At 43.6% G+C, this 17,920-nt stretch overlaps 1 protein-coding gene across 3 annotated transcripts; it reads right to left on the bottom strand.

The window, feature by feature from the left end:
- Positions 1-7,450: 7,450 nt before the first annotated feature.
- On the bottom strand, positions 7,451-12,512 carry LOC130925270 (uncharacterized). Of its 3 annotated transcripts, XM_057851314.1 has the most exons (10): positions 11,821-12,512; positions 11,540-11,747; positions 10,307-10,440; positions 10,073-10,237; positions 9,876-9,994; positions 8,733-8,850; positions 8,370-8,653; positions 8,202-8,287; positions 7,969-8,131; positions 7,451-7,903 (listed from the first exon to the last, which is right to left on the bottom strand). In XM_057851314.1, exons 2-10 carry the CDS (start codon positions 11,632-11,634, stop codon positions 7,754-7,756), a joined length of 1,314 nt encoding a protein of 437 aa, XP_057707297.1. In that variant the 5' UTR covers positions 11,635-11,747; positions 11,821-12,512; the 3' UTR covers positions 7,451-7,753. The 3 variants fall into 3 exon arrangements, with proteins under 3 accessions (XP_057707297.1, XP_057707299.1, XP_057707300.1); XM_057851316.1 differs by lacking the exons at positions 11,540-11,747; positions 11,821-12,512 and adding an exon at positions 10,614-10,806 and having other exon boundaries at positions 7,452-7,903; XM_057851317.1 differs by lacking the exons at positions 11,540-11,747; positions 11,821-12,512 and adding an exon at positions 10,848-11,457 and having other exon boundaries at positions 7,453-7,903.
- Between the last annotated feature and the right edge of the window lie 5,408 nt (positions 12,513-17,920).

Genomic DNA, 17,920 nt, shown 5'->3' with positions numbered 1-17,920 from the left:
GAGATATTTTTGCCATCTTTACTGGACGGATATGTGAAGTAATGACTGTATCTCCAATGAGCAAATGCAGCCGTTTGTTGTATTTCTCCGGTTCCTTTACTGTTAGCATCCTGATAGGTAGCCAGGCCATGTTGTTGACCGCCGGGGCAGACGGCGCACACACAGCATGGCAATACACGCAGGGGTCGCGTTAACCGAATATTTTCCATTGTTGACCGATTTTTTAAAACGGTGAAGGAAAAAACTGAAGTCCGTCCGTCATTTTGACAGGTTGCAATTCAGACCACAGGGTGGCGAGTGGGCATATTAATTAGCTATTGTCTCTCTTGATGCATGACGTCGTTGGCTTTACTCTGAAAAATGTCAAGGCAATTGAGTGTCCGAAGTTTCTTCAAAAAGCCCAAAACGACGATGGTGTTGATAAAAGAGGTGAAAAAACAGGGACTGCACAAGCGGGCACGCAATTCAAGTCCATGCGCACCAGGAGGAAGACTGCGTTCAGACCACAGCGGGTGAACTATTAATTTTATTGCTCCATACCTACCTGGGCCACAGTCAGCTGTTTTTGTCACTGCGGAGAAAAAGTTACATATTCATCTGCTTGATGTGTGATGGCACGGTGCAGATTCTCTGTTAGGCTTGTTCGGACAGAATATTAATTTGAATGAAAACTAAATACTAGTGATGGGACGAAATGGGCCGAGGTTCCGAAGCTTGTGTCGAGTAATGGGAGGGGTGTTTCCACGAAGCTTGTAGGGAGGCGCGCGTCATTTCGGCAGAACCCGGAAATGATGTCGTGAGAAGCCTCTGATGAACGCTTCGGAAGTGATCCGGCGTTCGGCGCGCATTGCAAACACAGTAGGCTACAGGCTACGGTATAAATTGGTTGCAAAACGCAATGGCGATCGCCTGTTATCTCACATTTTGTGCATTTCGGGCTCCTGTACTTGTTACATGATCTGTGCGCAACAGTGCAACCAGTGCAATGTTTTTTCGAGCCTTGTCCTTTGCTTGCGATGGAAACTGCGCAAAAAAAGCGACCCTCCCCTGTATGGGAACATTTAGATTTGATTGCTTTCAATAAGGTAAGGGAGAAGAACTATATTAATATAAATGTGAGTGTGTGTACCTATCTGAACCAAACATCAACAGAATGAACAATCCATTAGTGTACTGGGAGGCACAAAAGAATACCTACCCAAATGTATATAAACTGGCACTCACATTTATCTGCACCCCAGCTTCATCTGTGCCTTGTGAAAGAATATTTTCTAAAACTGGTGAAATATTGTCCAAAAAAAGAAACCGTTTAAAGCCAGCCACAGTGGGAAAGCTATTATTTTTCAACAAAAATGAAAAACAAATATTCCTTAGCACTTGTTGTATTTTGTTCGCATACCAAATTACTAACATAAGCACATTCATATCTTTGTCATAATCAAATAACCATTGAATTCTTAACAATGTTGACCACTTGGGCTTGTAGACCAGGGGTCTCCAACCCAGTCCTCAAGGCCCACTGTGGGTCCTGGTTTTTGTTCCAGCTGATCCAGCAGTGACAGTTGAACCAATGAGGCTTCTGCTAAAACAAGCCACACCTGACTGCAATCAACTGATTGCACTTGTAAAACACCAGATTGGGGAAAAAGTGTTGTCATCTTGTTTGGTAAGAATAAAATCCTGCACCCACAGTGGGCCTTTAGTGGAATAGGCTGGGGACCCCTGTTGTAGACCACTTGATGGCGCCATAGAGAAAAGGAAGCACAATGAAGCTTTGCTACATGTGCAAACCGATTGGCTGCAAAGCTTCATTGCTTCATGAGGCTTCATTTGGCCATCACTACTAAATACTGTTGAAGCGGTATGCAATGTTAAGAGTCTTGTTAGCTCGAATTGCTGTGTCCAACCGCTGTAGCTCTGCTGCTCTCTGTGAACTCTCTATTCACGCCGGAACGCGCGCGGGCGGCTCTTTAATGTCTCTGTCACGTGACTGTGTCGTAGCCGATAACGCGCTCGGCCATACAAGTACGGAAGGTGAATTATGCCAAACAAAGGGTCACCACAATGTCATTATCATCATTTTAAAAATTTAAGTGACTGGTAAAAATAGATTATGACCGGATTTTTATGACCCTGTCAGTCAAAATGACAGACAACGAAAAAGTCTAGCGCAACCTCTGAATACACGTGACCCGTTTTTTTTCGATGAGAAAACGGGAGATGTGATGTCACTCCCAAACTCAAGCGCAGTATTTTCTATTCAAATGCTCTTCGTACATGACTACAGTATTCTTCATTCTACATGCACTATGAGGCAAGAACAAAATAGTAACGCACAGGCACTGAGGAAACTAAATTTAAGCAGATTGCTGGCTTGGAAAAAATGAACGCGTTAGATTGCTCGTTACTGAAAGAAAGTAATCATATCACAGTCACGCATTACTTAGTAACAACGCCTTACTGACAACACTGGTAAACAGCCGCCGTCTTAAAGCAGTAGACTTCTCAGAAAGTTTTAGCAACTTTAACAGTTGATTTACAAACATAGCAACGGTTACTATGTTTATCTATTTTGGGGGGAAAACATGAAAAAGCAGCATGGAAAATGAATGTATGAATAAATGAATGAAAAAAAAAATATGAAAGGTAACACCAGTTACTTTGCCAAGTAACTAATTTCTCTTACATTCAGGTAACTGAGTGACTATCACAATTACTTTTTGGGAGAAGTAATTTGTAACGGTAATGGATTACTTTTTAAAAGGAGGATTAACAACATTGGTCATAAAGATGAAGTCTGCAGAATGAAAAGTGACGAAAGCGGAGACTTTATTCTGCCAATTTGTGGCTGAACACAATTTGCCTGATCCCTATTGCTGATCACTTCTCAGAATTAGAAAAAGAAATGTTCCCTGACTCAAAGATTGCATCGGTAAGTTTATTTTATCAATTGACCTTTTTGATTTATAATTGGACACACTAACAAACTACCCTCAAGTCAAACTGAATTGCGGACTGAAGTGCAGCCATCAAGACATGATAGAAATTGCCAAAAGTGCTCCATCCATCCATCCATACATACATACGGGGCCTCCCGCCGGTGGGACATGCCCGGAACACCTCTTGAGGCAGGCGTCCAGGAGGCATCCCAACCAAATGCCCGAGCCACCTCAACTGACTGCTCTCATCGCGGAGGAGTAGCGGCTCAACACCAAGCCCCTCCCGGATGACCGGGCTTCTCACCCTATCTCTAAGGAAGAGCCCGGACACCCTGCGGAGGAAACTTATTTCGGCCGCTTGTATCCGGGATCTTGTTCTTTCGGTCACGGCCCACAGCTCGTGACCATAGGTGAGGGTAGGAATGTAGATCGACCGGTAAATCGAGAGCTTCGCCTTTTGGCTCAGCTCCTTCTTCACCACAACGGGCCTGTCAATCTCCCGCTCCCTCCTACCCTCACACGTGAACAAGACCCCAAGATTAGAGATGTCCCGATCTGATATTTGGATCGGATCGGACGTCGATATGGGCAAAAAAATGCGCATCGGTATCGGATCAGCCAACACGGAAAAATTCCGATTCAGACTTCCGATCCAGTTTTTTTTTTTTTAAAGTCCGGTCTGGGTTTTCCAGCGCTCCAATTTACATAATTCATTCCAGTTTTTGCTTCGGTTTCCCTATAATCCGGTCCGCACTTTACGGCACATCTTCAACACACTACATTTACATTACCGTCTCCCAATTTACCGAGAGACTTTATCGGTAAAAATGTCAGCAGTGTGAGATCATTTCACCTTAAAGGACGACAAAGACGAAGAGGCAGAGTGCAACACATGCCAAAATAGAGTCAAGCGTGGTTGTAAAGCTGTAAAAAGTTTTAATACAACCAACCTAATCAAGCATTTAGCGAAATACCACCACAAACAATATAAGAAGTATGTTAAGAAAACCAAAGACAAAAAGAAAGGTCCTACGCAACTAACACTGGCAGAAACATTTGCTATGCGTGACAAACTGGCACTCGACAGTCCCAAAGCCCAGGGAATAACAAGAGTTATTGCCGAAGAATTCATTCTGGATGACGAGCCATTATCTCTCGTGAGTAAAGACGCACCGTCCTACACTTAGAACCACGGTACAACATGCCCAGCCGTCATTACATCATTGAGCGATTCAGCCGTGGAAGAGTCGAGAATGATTCACAAACATCCAAATTCCGATTATTGAAATATGTCCAGTAAAGCGCAACTAATACATAGCGCGGTCTTCAGGACGCAATGAGAAACGGACCGCATTGCGTCCCGAGAGTAAACATCATGCTTGTCATAGACCCGAGTGATGCCAATGCTCAACTCACTGCTTTAGCTCAACTCATGTCGCTGGATAAAAAACACAAGAATACATGACTGCTGCTGACAGCCGCTACAAACTACGTCAACATCGTTTTACTGTAGATAATAAATATCATATGTATATCGAACTAGATGCAAAATGACAGACTCGACGGCGTTAGCAACACTGAAGTATTGAAAACTAGTTGCGTTAGTAAACAGCCGCCATCTTAAAGCAGGAGACTTCCCTAGTAGGCTGTTGTGAACCTTCCATGCGAACCTAATTAACTTTTTATCTAAACTACTCCTAAATCGGCAAAATCATGACTTGAATCTATCTTCAAAACAGTTTTAAAACTTTCACATGTCGAAAGTAGACAGAAGGGAAATTATGGAATAACGGGAGCAATTTTAACAACTTTAGCAGTTGATTCGCAAAATTAAATGAATTGAATGTAGTTTAAAGCTGCTGATACAGTGTGGGGACTTGAATATTTTATTTACTGTTTTAAAATGTTAACTTGATACTGAAATAGTCGTTTATTTAAACCTGAGAGGCTTTTTATACAATTTTTGTAACTAATGCACGAAACATTAAAAGCATCTAATAGCTTGGGGGGTTTGTGGGATTTTCCACTGAGGTTGTTTGTGTGTTTGGGCCGGCCAGGTCTGACCAGCATCGTCCCCCGCCATCGGAGCCAACACACCACCATGTGGTGATCAGTTGACAGCTCCGCCTCTCTCTTCACCCGAGTGTCCAAAACATGCGGCCGCAAGTCCGATGACACGATTACAATGTCGATCATCGAACTGCGGCCTAGGGTGTCCTGGTGCCAAGTGCACATATGGACACCCTTATGTTTGAACATGGTGTTCGTTATGGACAATCCGTGACGAGCACAGAAATCCAATAACAGAACACCGCTCGGGTTCTGATCGGGGGGGCCGTTCCTCCCAATCACGCCCCTCCAGGTCTCACTGTCATTACCCACATGAGCGTTGAAGTCCCCAAGCAGAACGAGGGGATCCCCAGAGGGGGCGCTCTCCAGCACACCCTCCAAGGAGTCCAAAAAGGGTGGGTACTCTGAACTGCTGTTTGGTGCATAAGCACAAACAACAGTCAGGACCCGTCCCCCCACCCGAAGGCGGAGGGAGGCTACCCTTTCGTCTACTGGGGTAAACCACCAGCGTACAGGCGCCAAGCCTGTACGCAGTAAGTATGCCCACACCTGCTCGGCGCCTCTCACCGTGGGCAACTCCAGAGTGGAAGAGGGTCCAACCCCTCTCAAGGGGACTGGTACCAGAACCCAAACTGTGTGTGGAGGAGAGTCCAACTATATCTAGTTGGAACTCCTCTGCCTCACACAGCAGCTCTGGCTCCTTCCCCGCCGGAGAGGTGACATTCCATGTCCCAAAAGTTAGTCTCTGTGGCTGGGGGTGGGACCGCCAAGGCCCCCGCCTTTGGCTGCCGCCCAAATCGCTACTCATCCGACCCTTCTGGCCCTTCCCACAGGTGGTGAGCCCATGGGAAGGCGGACCCACGTTGCCTTTTCGGGCTGTGCCCGGCCGGACCCCATGGGAAAAGGCCCGGCCACCAGACGCTCGCCTTCGAGCCCCACCCCCAGGCCTGGCTCCAGAGGGGGGCCCCGGTAACCAATGTGCGGGCAAGGGAAACTTGGATTCTGTGATAGTTTTCATCATAAGGGGTCTTTTGAGCCATGCTTTGTCTGGCCCCTCACCTAGGACCTGTTTGCCATGGGTGACCCTACCAGGGGCTTAAAGCCCCCAGACAACATAGCTCCTAGGATCATTGGGACACGCAAACCCTTCCACCACGATAAGGTGATGACTCAAGGAGGGGAAGCTACATACAATTATAACAAACGTCACTGTTAAATTTTAGTTATCATGATGGAGCTGAAAAATATTGTTCTTTGATTGCACCAGGTTATATGTTAGAATATTACCAATGAATTCCTGTTATTTTAAAATTTTAGTTTTGTTTCATATCGCACGCTATGTACAACGTTGTAAGATGAGTCACCAATTTGTAAGGGCATGCGTTACTATTTGTAAGATTGCCGACAGCCTCGGGTTGACAGGTTTGATTCCAAGACCCATACAATATACTGCCTCTCTGTGCACACCTATAACCCCATATACAACAGAAGACACGTCATCGACATTAACAGGAGAGAAACTTCGCGCCACGTCTCTCAGTCCTTATTGTAGTCTGTTACTGCCTGATCTCTCGCCAAACACCCAGTAGATGGCGCTAATGCCCCATGATACAAGGGGTAAACTGCCGAGAAAAAACAAAAAGAAGAACTACTCCTTCTCCCGCCCCTACTAGGTGGAGCCTAGTCAACGCAGGCAGGCGCTGCCCCCCAGCGGCCGGAGGGACTGTCTTCAAATTGGTCCCGTGAAAAAAATGGTAAAAACTGGACATTTTCATGAATTTATCAAACCCGGCCGGATGCTATGGAGAGGACGTGAAAAGAGGACTTGTCCGGGCAAAAGAGGACGTTTGGTCACCCTAACGTGAGGCTTACGTAAGGTTCTTTAGCCTGTTGCATCACAAAGCGGAAGCTATATTCGCACAGAAATCTCCAATTCTCCGGATGAAAAAGCCGCATTTCCCTGGGGAGTTGGGAGAAGTGAGCACGTGCCGCACTCAATTTAGCTGAAAGGTTTTATGCCCAAGAACATCTTTCAGGTTTGTTCTTGCAACCTGGTCCAGCAGACCACAACCCACCAGGCGCAGGGTGCGCCTCCTGGGTAGAGTCTCGGCGCCACCGGCTGGCTGCCTTTGCAGTCTTGACTATGTAATCACGCTTCACCAATAGCACATCTATGTTAAAAGGAACCACGGGTATAAGGGATTGTAGGTCCTAAAAAGCCACAATTGTTCTCTTGCACTAAAATATGCCATTTAAAACACTTGAAATATTGCCGTTATTTTAAAGCCGGGATTCTTTTTAACGCATTTTAACAAATTATTAACCAAAAGGCATGCCTCGTTAAAACATCTACTTACTACCAATGTAACTTAAAACTTTGCCGCATCACCATTCACTGACAAATGGAGGCAGCAAGTTTTTTTTTAATGAACATTATTTGAATTTACAAACAGTACAAATAGCTTTCGGCCAACGTATTTGACAGGGAGGGGGAAATACATTCCTACAATTTGACCTCAACGACTGCTTCATTTACAAATTACCAAAACCTTTTATTAGTACTGAAATGTGATTCTTCACCCAAAAAAGCAAACAGGTGAGTATTTTTTTTTCCATCATAAGATCCAAGTGCTGTTAGCATCGGCTGTAAAAAAAAGAAAAAAAAAGAAAAGAAGAACTGGAGACAGGAAGCGAACGCCCGGACGGACAGGTGGTAGCGCTTCCATCTTTCCGTAACGACGACATCAGATCAGCTTGACGTCCATCAGCGACACGTCACGGCGTGCTGTCAGCGCCGTGAAGATTTGCGGGTCAAGGCCTCGATATTTGAAATCCTCCTGGTGGATGCCGTCAACGGTCACGCGGAAGCGGTCGTCGTAACACTGGATGATCACCTGAGCAACGATTAGTTGTCAAGTCGGCTGTGCGGTATTCGATATTTGACATTTTGTCACCTGACCTCGAAGTTGCGTCCGTGTTCAATGGGGAGGGAGTCTGTCTCTGTCTCCTCCGCGATGTCCCAAGAGTCGCCTAGTTTGGAGTCGAGCGCAATCTCTCGCCCGCTGATGCGAAAGCCCAGGTTCAGCGCTGTGCCGTTGGCCATGTGCAGTTGGAAGGTGACCCTGCAAGTTTACGTGTTGTCATGGCGAGGGTCTTATTTGTGAAGGGCGACCAGTCCAGCCACGCGCCTACCTCTCTGCATCCGCTCGGACTTGTCCTCTGATGACGATGCTGCGGCCCACCCCGAGAAGGCTGAGAAGCCTAACGAGGAATCCTTCCTGCAAGCGCCCACACAATATGGAACAGGTGAGTAGATCATGTCACTTCTGTAGTTATGATCCAATGAAATTAAAAACTCACCGCGTTAGTTGACATAACTAGCATGCACGAGTCTTTGACGTCTTTGGTCAGTGTAGAAGCCTGGTGCCAAAGTGTGCCGTCACCTGGTCCTGGATGCAGAGCACATGGGGGAGGAGCCCGGCAGGTAGGTGCTGGAGGAAGGGCCCCACTGGGAAGAGGGGTGGGAGGAGGGATCCCGCATGGAGCGGGAGTGGGAGGGCATGGTTCAGGGAGAGGTGCACAAACGGCGGGGCAGCTGGGACACGCAGTACAATTACAAGTCGGGCAAACTGGACCGTCGTTGGCTGCAGGGATGCAACAGGTGTGAATATTAATGTGATTCGAAGACATGCACAATAGGCAAAACGATTATGACTTGTGTACCTTCACAGATGAATGGAGTCAAAGTGGTGCAGTCATATCCTTCGTAATATCCCTCTTTATTCACAGTTAGGCAATCGTCCCAAAGCCGCATTGTTTGCATATCCGACGGGATGAATCCCTGTGCATCACAAGGGATGCGTGGCCTTAGCTGGACGTTTTCACAATGATTTCACTGTAAACCCTTTGTTCAGAGGTGGGTAGTAATGCATTACATGTAATCTGTTACATTGACTTGAGTAACTTTTTGAGAAAAATGTACTTCTAAGAGTAGTTTTACTAAGCCATACTTTTTACTGTTACCGGAGTAGATTTGTGAATAAAAAATGCTACTCTTACTCCGCTACTTTGGGCTACACAAGAGTCGTTACATTTTTCCTCTTTATTCTGCATATTAGATTTCTTATTATTTTTTGCCGGCGACGCCATTGCCAAGAGCAGTGCTACTAATTTCACCGATGAGGCGTCGCAACAATAATCACATGGCACAAGTGAGACGCAAGCTTGCTGCAGTTCTACGCTCACGCCGATCTGTTCAATCACGTGGCATCTATAAAGCACCTACAAAAATGAAGTATTTGACATAGAGCGATGCCCTCAACATGACTTGAAAGAGCGGCTCTAACCTCTCACCCAGTTTGGCACCGATTCAGCACGGAAAACCGGAGATATGATCCTTTTAATTTCATAATAGTAACTATGAAGGAACTACAGGATTCACTATTCAAACTAAGAACTATTTTCTCCACTAGTGGGCAATCATGCTCTTTGGACGAATAATGCTTCTCTTATTATTATTATTTTTGTTATTTCTTTGGCTTAAAATGTGGTTTTGTAATGGTTTATTGTACATTGCCACTATAGTCATATAGATAGGTTTGTGCTGAGAGAAGAAAAATACCATTGTTTAAAAAGAAAAAAATCAAATTAAAATAAGAAGTTACTCACAATTTTACCCATTACTTGAGTATTCTTTACACTGGACCCTTTTTTACTTGTACTTGAGTACATTTTTGGATGACTACTTTTACTTGTACTTGGCTGATATTATTTTGGGTACTCTACCCACCTCTGCCTTTGTTGCACAATTCCAAGTGTGTGTGCTCGTAAAATGCCCATTTTATCCACGTGAAGTGATTCACTTACAATATGTCTGTAGTCAACAGCCTTGGTTTCGTATGTCCACGCGAATATCCAGGCGGTTTGCCAAGCTTTTCGGTACATTCCCAGCCAAAAAGGAATTTTAGGGAAGTCACCCATCCTAGCTAAAGGAGGAAACATTCATTTTGCGCACAAAACCCCAGCCAAACCGGAGGTGGGATCGTTGCTACCATTGTGCTCACCAGTCAATACCCAATACGTCCTCTTATCTCCGGGAATGGCCAGATGAGCGTTCCGCTGCTGGCAGTACTTCTGGGCTTCCCAAAAGCTCTTCTTTTCGAGGTGGAACGAAAAACAACCATTGATTATCACCTCCTGCCCATCACCTACGCAGATACGGCTTGGATCTGAACAAACGAAATAACATTTCGGTAGTCATATCATACAACTTCAATCATAGTGAATCAACTACTCACACGAGCCCGCCGACGCAGAGGACGTCAGAAAGGTCGCGCAGGCGGCTATCATCACAACAAGAAGCGACATGGTGACACCGCAAGCGGAGAAAGGCTTTGCGCCGGTGAGGTTCATCAAGTGGACTCTTTCCTGGCTGAGACGAGAAGGACGCGGGTTCAATTACTCGGCGGATTAGGGAACGGGAGTTTGTTAAGTAGGCACCGTCGTCATAGTAGGTCGAGACGTCATAAACACAAAAGTCCAAAGAGAAAACAAATCACAAAGCGATCACATTTCCACTGTTGCACGTTTCTAAATGTGCCTTACCTAGCTAGCAACAGAAGGCATGAAAAGTACATTTTAGCCTATGTATTTTTCCCCCCCAGTTGATATGAATTTGCAAAGACACTGCTAAGTGATTTTTTTTTTTATACATGCAAGTTCCAAAGTGAAACTGACAGTATTTCTTTGTTCACGCAACAAATGACAAACAAAGCAAATACTTGTTGCCTGTCTTTTACACGCGGGATTTACACCATCTTGATTAAACAAACAGGGTACCTGGGTGCCGTAAATGTGAATCAAGTCAGTATTCGGGCAATTAGAACTGGAAAACATTGCCACAGAAGACTTATCATTTTTTAAATGCTCCATCAGACGTAAACCACAACAAGACAGTTGAAGGATTCAGATGATCTATATGCCCATTTTCTACACAATTTCCCAAAGTTAAGACACTGTATTGTTTTCCGTTCTCGAGTTGCAACTCCACTTCTTCTCATAGGTACATTTGGTAATTGTACTAATGAGCGGCTAGCATTTTCTTCAAACTGCCCTTGCCCCACTTGGGTTAAACGGTGCACGGGAAAGGCTACACTTTAGAAAATACATTTTGAAAACTATCAAGACTATTCGTATGTGTTTTTGACTGCCATTGATACACGATATTCATTTAAGACCGAATTTGTCAGCAAAAGCAAAGGCCTGTTGCAACCTTAGTTACTTTGATGCTGACATCACAAAGTAAGGTGGCTATTATGCTCCAATTACATATTTTTTCTTTTTTAAGTATGCCGCTGCCTGGTACAAGATGTTTCTTTTTCACTGTGACAACAAAATAAGCTTTACATAAACTCATTTCAGGGTGTGTTTGTGGTTACATGATGCAACTTTTTCCAAAATTATCCGAATGTTACATGGCATTATTTCCTCTGTTTAGCATTTCAGTTGCAATCATATAGGAGGGCCAGCACTTTCTCTCCATCATGTGGTGGCCCCGTCTTGTTCTCCCCATGTCTCCATTCCGCTTGCGTGCTGTTGCTCTCCCCGGTCGGGGGTTTGCTCGCATGCTGGGCCTAAGGTTCCCCGCTGGTGGGGGTGGGCGCAGTGGTTGGTGGTGCGCTTGCGCCCTGTGGGTTGGCGGGGCAGGTCAGGCTTGTCCGATGGCAGCAGTTTCCTTCTCTGTATGATTAACACACACGTTAGAGAGGGTGTACACATGATTACACATTACAAATATTGGGTGCGCACTCACCACTGATTGCACCTATCATCCCTTTTCTTATTCTTCGGGTACTTGGTATCACCTTCACAAAGTGTGTCCCTTTGGTCAGAGTAGTCAGACCGAGACAATAACACGACTTAAATTACCTAGCAAATATAGTTGAATGGAGACAGCTACGCGATTTATAATACGTCGAATATATATATTTAATGATTTTTTTTGTCTGTGTCCCCTTCTAAAACCTTTTCTGTCCAGCTGGCAGCTGCATTCTCTGAATGACCAAAATACAAACAACCACAATGGAAGTACACTTAACTCATGTTACTCTCTAAACTCATGTACAATACTATACACAGTGATGCGCATTAACCCCTTCGTGGTGTCCTTTTACTGGTATTACATTACTGCTGCATCACTAAGAAATGACGTTTTATCTGCCATTTGGTTGTATCGCGTTCACGTTACACAAACCCGAGCAACGCCGGGCTACAGAACCTACCCATCTGACGTCACAACTCCGCCCTCCTGACTGGTGCCGCCCAGTTGTCCGTCAACACATCGTGTTTACCTGTTACGGCTCCTTTTTACGGCGTGTTTTTCTGCTCGTTAAAATTAATAATCAAAATGGTGAAGGCGTGTGTGGCGGTCGGTTGCAATAACAGAGAAGATAGACGGAGAGACTTGAAGTTCTACCGGATTCCGAGAGACCCGGAGATGAGAGCGAGATGGGCTGCTGCAATTCGACGAGAAAACTGGGCTCCAAACGATTACCACAGATTATGTAGTAGTCATTTTATATCTGGTAAGATTCATTTAATATATATTTAGAGGGTTTTGGGCTGACAACCCAATTAAGATCATTGCTAGGCTAATCGCCGACAACATACACGTATGTATGTAGTGAGAGTGCTATCGCTAAACCATATAAACATTAAAAGCCCTAGCTCCATTGACAAATGACATGAAATACATTAGACTTGACAGTGGATGTTAGCAAGAACAAAAGATTTTGTATTGAAAATTTCGTAACTCACCTTTCCAAGCACAAGATATATTCCTGCCGAATTTTCGTGGACGAGGACCTGTTTCACCCAACCAGCAACAAAGTATTTATAAGCCTCCAAGCTCTTAAAGTTTTTCAAACTTTCGTGAGAATAGGCTGATTTTGTGTGGACAAGATAGTTGTAAATATCAGGGTAGCGAGCAGATGTCAGGCAAAGACGGCCAAGACAGCGGGTCGAAAAACATCGATTTAGGCATCAAATATGGATCTGGCGAATGGATAAACTGAAGCTTTTCCACATAACGCCTTTTATGCAACGCATCCAGTGAGTTTACGGCATCCGAAAGCACCGGGTCTTCCATGAAATGCATTATAAATTGCTCGATCAATTGAGACCATTGATAATACAGACACAAAATGACGGACAATGGGGCGGAACAATACAGCGATCACGTGATTTTGTGACGTCGGTGGGTAGGGTCTATACTGGTAGTGTTGGAATAGTTTTGTTTTCGTAAAAAAAAAAGAAGAAAAAAAAAAAAGGGGTGGGGGGTTCTGCCCCCTTTAATACAGGTATCAAATCGAGATTGTATTGGCAGATCCTCAAAAACAAAAGACTCGGGCGCGGATGCCAAAATGTGATGGCAACACCTCTAGAAATACAGCTGTGAAATAATTCAACGTCAATATGTTGTGGTACCCCAGTGACCAGCTCCACAAGGCTACATGGGCTCAGCACCAGGGACAGCGACACCAACTCGGACACCACAAAATATCTAGGCAAGTTTCCTAAGTGAAAATTGGGCAGCGCCATCTTTGACATTTTCTGCTACAGACTTCTGGTTTAGACAGAACACTATGAACTGCGGATCAGGTAGACAAAGTTTTAAACTGCCAAATCAAACCAGGGGAACCCACGGAATCTCCCAAAATGGATTCAGCACGACGTAGATGAGACTCTGGGACTTTCTGTGGTGTGCTTGGTTGTGTGAACTCCTGAAACCGCCTATATATACGTATATAAAATGAATGAAATGAAATAATTTAGCTCCTGTACAGCTTCTATCAACAATAGATATTGAATCAGGAAAGCCCCGAATATCAACAGAAGGTGACCAGTGCAGTAAATTGGGGGGCTTGAGATATTAATTTCGAGTCATAACGTCCCTCCAAGCCCCTCATTTACTGCAAAATTCACTCGATTCCGAACACACACAAACTTGTCTCGTGGTTCTTCCATTTTATTTAAATTCAATCACTGGCTGACCTCCAGCCCAGTATTTTTAGCAATCTCCTCCCATGAATTGCATGCTATTTGGCAATCGTCACGCAAAGCTTGGTGATTGAGAATCCTCTTCAGATGAAAGCACAGTGGGAGAGAAATAAAAAATTCAAATGCCCAGGTTGATTCGTGTAGATTGATTTACTACGTAAACACAATACATGTAAGGGCCTACTGGACTGTCTCAGGAAATTAGAATACACAATATTCTAATTTTCTGAGACAGTCCTGTATATTGTTCTATGTAAAGGACGTCAGCCAAGGTCGGCCCCCCACATTTTTACCACGCCAAATCTGGTCCCCTTTGTAAAAAGTTTGGACACCCCTGCTTTAAATGGTGGATTAATGTACAGGACTGTCTCAGAAAATTAGAATATTGTGTATTCTAATTTTCTGAGACAGTCCAGTATATATCATATACATATACATATATATAAGGGCTGTCAAACGATTAAAATTTTTAATCAAGTTAATTACAGCTTAAAAATTAATTAATCGTAATTAATCGCAATTCAAACCATCTCTAAAATATGCCATATTTTTCGGTAAATTATTGTTGGAATGGAAAGATAAGACGCACGACGGATATATACATACAACATACTGTACATACGTAAGTACTGTATTTGTTTTTTGTAACAATAAATCCACAAATGGCATTATTAACATTCTTTCTGTTAAAGTGATCCACGGATAGAAAGACTTGTAGTTCTTAAACGATAAATGTTATAGTTACAAGTTATAGTAATTTTATATTAAAACCCCTCTTCATGTTTTCGTTGTAATAAAATTTGTAAAATTTTCAATCAAAAGTAGAGTTAATATAACAATAAGAAGAATAAAAATAACAATATTAAAAATAGAGTGACCAAAGTCTAAGTTTTACGTGTATTTTGCATAGCTATTTTGACATGGAATGCCAGTTCATTTTGCATTGTTGTTTAACTGTGTGTTAGAATAGGGCCTCATTACTATAGACTGAAGTGCTTTTCTTTTTGTGAACATTATTTCTTTTTGGAGGGTAAGGAATATTATTTTTGTTGTGCTTTCACTAAACGATACTTATGTTAGTTGTGAAGGAGTTGCCGAAGCTTGTGCCAATAAACGGCGTGGTCCAAAGAACGCCTGTGTCCACTCGCCTTTACTGTATAACATATATCTGTACATATCTTACCCAAAATACAACAAGAGACACATAATTGCCACTAAAAGAAAGAAAACTTATCGAAATATGTGTGGAGCACAAATAGCAATTTGCATATCATTGTGAATACATAAACGTCTCACAACTACTAATTCTCCCACGTTTAGAGGAAATAACATGAGTATGGAACGGCGCTGCCCCCAAGCGGCCGGTGGCATTCGCTTCACTCTTAATGTCCATAAACGGCCTCGTTGTAATCTGTTTGAGGCAATATGCGAGCGGGTCATTCAGTGCATGCGTTAATTGCGTCAAATATTTTAACGTGATTAATTAAAAAAAAAAAAAAAAACACCCGTTAACCCGATAACTTTGACAGCCCTAACATATATATACATATATATATATATATATATATATATATATATATATATATATATGTATGTATGTGTGTACTCACCGGCCACTTTATTAGGTACACCATGCTAGTAACGGGTAGGCTGTGGCGTTCCAACGATGCTCAATTGGAACCAAGGGGCCCAAAGAGTGCCAAGAAAATATTCCCCACTCCATTACACCACCACCACCAGTCTGAACCGTTGCTACAAGGCTGGATGGATCCATGCTTTCATGTTGTTGACGCCAAATTCTGACCCTACCATCCGAATGTCGCAGCAGAAATCGAGACTCATCAGAACAGGCAACGTTTTTCCAATCTTCTATTGTCCAATTTCGATGAGCTTGTGCAAATTGTAGCCTCAGTTTCCTTTTCTTAGCTGAAAGGAGTGGCACCCGGCGGGGTCTTCTGCTGCTGTAGCCCATCTGCCTCAAAGTTCGACGTACTGTGCGTTCAGAGATGCTCTTCTGCCTACCTTGGTTGTAACGGGTGGTTATTTGAGTCACTTGCCACGTTTACATGGAGCCAAATATTCAATTACAATCGGAATATTTGTTCAAACCGAATAAATGTGTTCCATATAAACACCTCATTCGGAATGAACAGGCCCATACCGAATGGAATTTCATTCCGATTCACAGGGGTGGAATATTCCTTTTCCCAAACCGATTAGAAGTAAAATTATATCATGTAAACAGGGAAGCGGAATGGTGTCTGTTTGCGTTCTTTCTGCGCATGCTCCGTACTGACGTGGTGACGTCACTTGGTGACGTAAGTAACGTCACTTGCAACATGGCTTCCAAGCACACGCACAGCGCACCCACACAACTTTTTAAATGAACGGCGTATCATTCTGAAGTTTTGTTTCCACTCGAAAAGTTAAAACTGCAGCTGATCTGACGATCGATCTCCATGTTTTGCAACGTGACGCTTTGTTTTGATTAATCTGCGCATGTCAGACGACAGTTGTCAAACGTCCTTTCGGAATAAAGGCAGACACATGTAAACGCTGGATCGGAATAGGTGAAGTGACATGTAAACAGCTGATGTGAAATTTCCATTCGGAATGATTTGAATCGGTATGAATAAAAGTCAGCATGTAAACGTGGCTACTGTTGCCTTTCTATCAGCTGGAACCAGTCTTGCCATTCTCCTCTGACCTCTGGCATCAAGAAGACATTTCCGCCCACAGAACTGCTGCTCACTGGATAATGTTTCTTTTTCGGACCATTCTCTGTAAACCCTAGAGATGGTTGCGTGAAAATCCCAGGAGATCAGCAGTTTCTGAAATACTCAGACCAGCCCTTCTGGCGCCAACAACCATGCCACGTTCAAAGTCACTCAAATCACCTTTCTTCTCCATACTGATGCTCGGTTTGAACTGCAGGAGATTGTCTTAAACCAGGGGTGTCCAAACTTTTTGCAAAGGGGGCCAGATTTGGTGTGATAAACATGTGGAGGGCTGACCTTGGCTGACGTCCTTTATGTTGAACAATATGTTTAAGCATATTTTAGCGAGCCATTATGTGTGTCACATTTGCTTTATTTTTTTTTAAATGAATAATTTCAACAATCTCACAACTAGCCTTTGTGGCTAAGCTTTCGACTCACGGGCTCTTGTGAAACACTGCTACTGTAACATTAAACTAGCTTCCTAGCTTCAAGTTGCTTCAATTTCTCGCTACGTATCTTCCCTGTAATCTTGTCATACATGTCAGCGTGTCTTGTTTGGTAAAATCGCCATACATTGAACGCTTTAAAAACAGCAACTGTTTCTTTGCAAATGAGGCAAACACAGTTGTTGTGTATTTTAGTGAAGAAAAAGTCAAATTTCCACCTATCCTTGAAGCGTCGGCCGTCACAGTCAACTTTTTTTTGTTGATTGTCGCCATTTTAGAAAATTGTGAGTAAAAGGTCACACGGGGTAATATTGCTTAGAGTAATGTTGCTTTTTAGTGGGTAAATAAGGAGCAGCATTTAGTGTGTAAGCTACCTCATATGCTAGTAGCAGTACTGCTGACCAATTTATTAAGTCTGTGTGCGGGCCAGACGTTATTGATTTTATAACAGAGGCTGGGGGCCGGATGAAATTTGACCACGGGCCGCATTTGGCCCCCGGGCCGGACTTTGGACATGTCTGTCTTAACCATGCATCATCATGCTTGGACATTGCTTGTGGCGTCCCTCAGGGTTCAGTGTTAGGTCCGACTCTGTTTATTCTTAACATAAATGACATACACAAAGTTTCAAGCAAACTAAAATTAGTTTTATTTGCAGATGACACTAGTATCTTTTGCTCTGGGGGGG

This window comes from Corythoichthys intestinalis, chromosome 1 (assembly GCF_030265065.1).
Source record: "Corythoichthys intestinalis isolate RoL2023-P3 chromosome 1, ASM3026506v1, whole genome shotgun sequence".
Classification (NCBI taxonomy): domain Eukaryota; kingdom Metazoa; phylum Chordata; class Actinopteri; order Syngnathiformes; family Syngnathidae; genus Corythoichthys; species Corythoichthys intestinalis.
This window is presented reverse-complemented; position numbering and strand designations above follow the sequence as displayed.

Bases quoted from the DNA above. Each gene is read 5' to 3' on its own strand.
- LOC130925270 (XM_057851314.1), bottom strand. From the start codon at position 11,634: ATGCGAGCAAACCCCCGACCGGGGAGAGCAACAGCACGCAAGCGGAAT. The intron at 9,995-10,072 runs GTGAGCACAATG...TTCCTCCTTTAG, and splicing joins GACGTATTGGGTATTGACTG to CTAGGATGGGTGACTTCCCT. The intron at 7,904-7,968 runs GTCAGGTGACAA...ATCGTTGCTCAG, and splicing joins AACACGGACGCAACTTCGAG to GTGATCATCCAGTGTTACGA.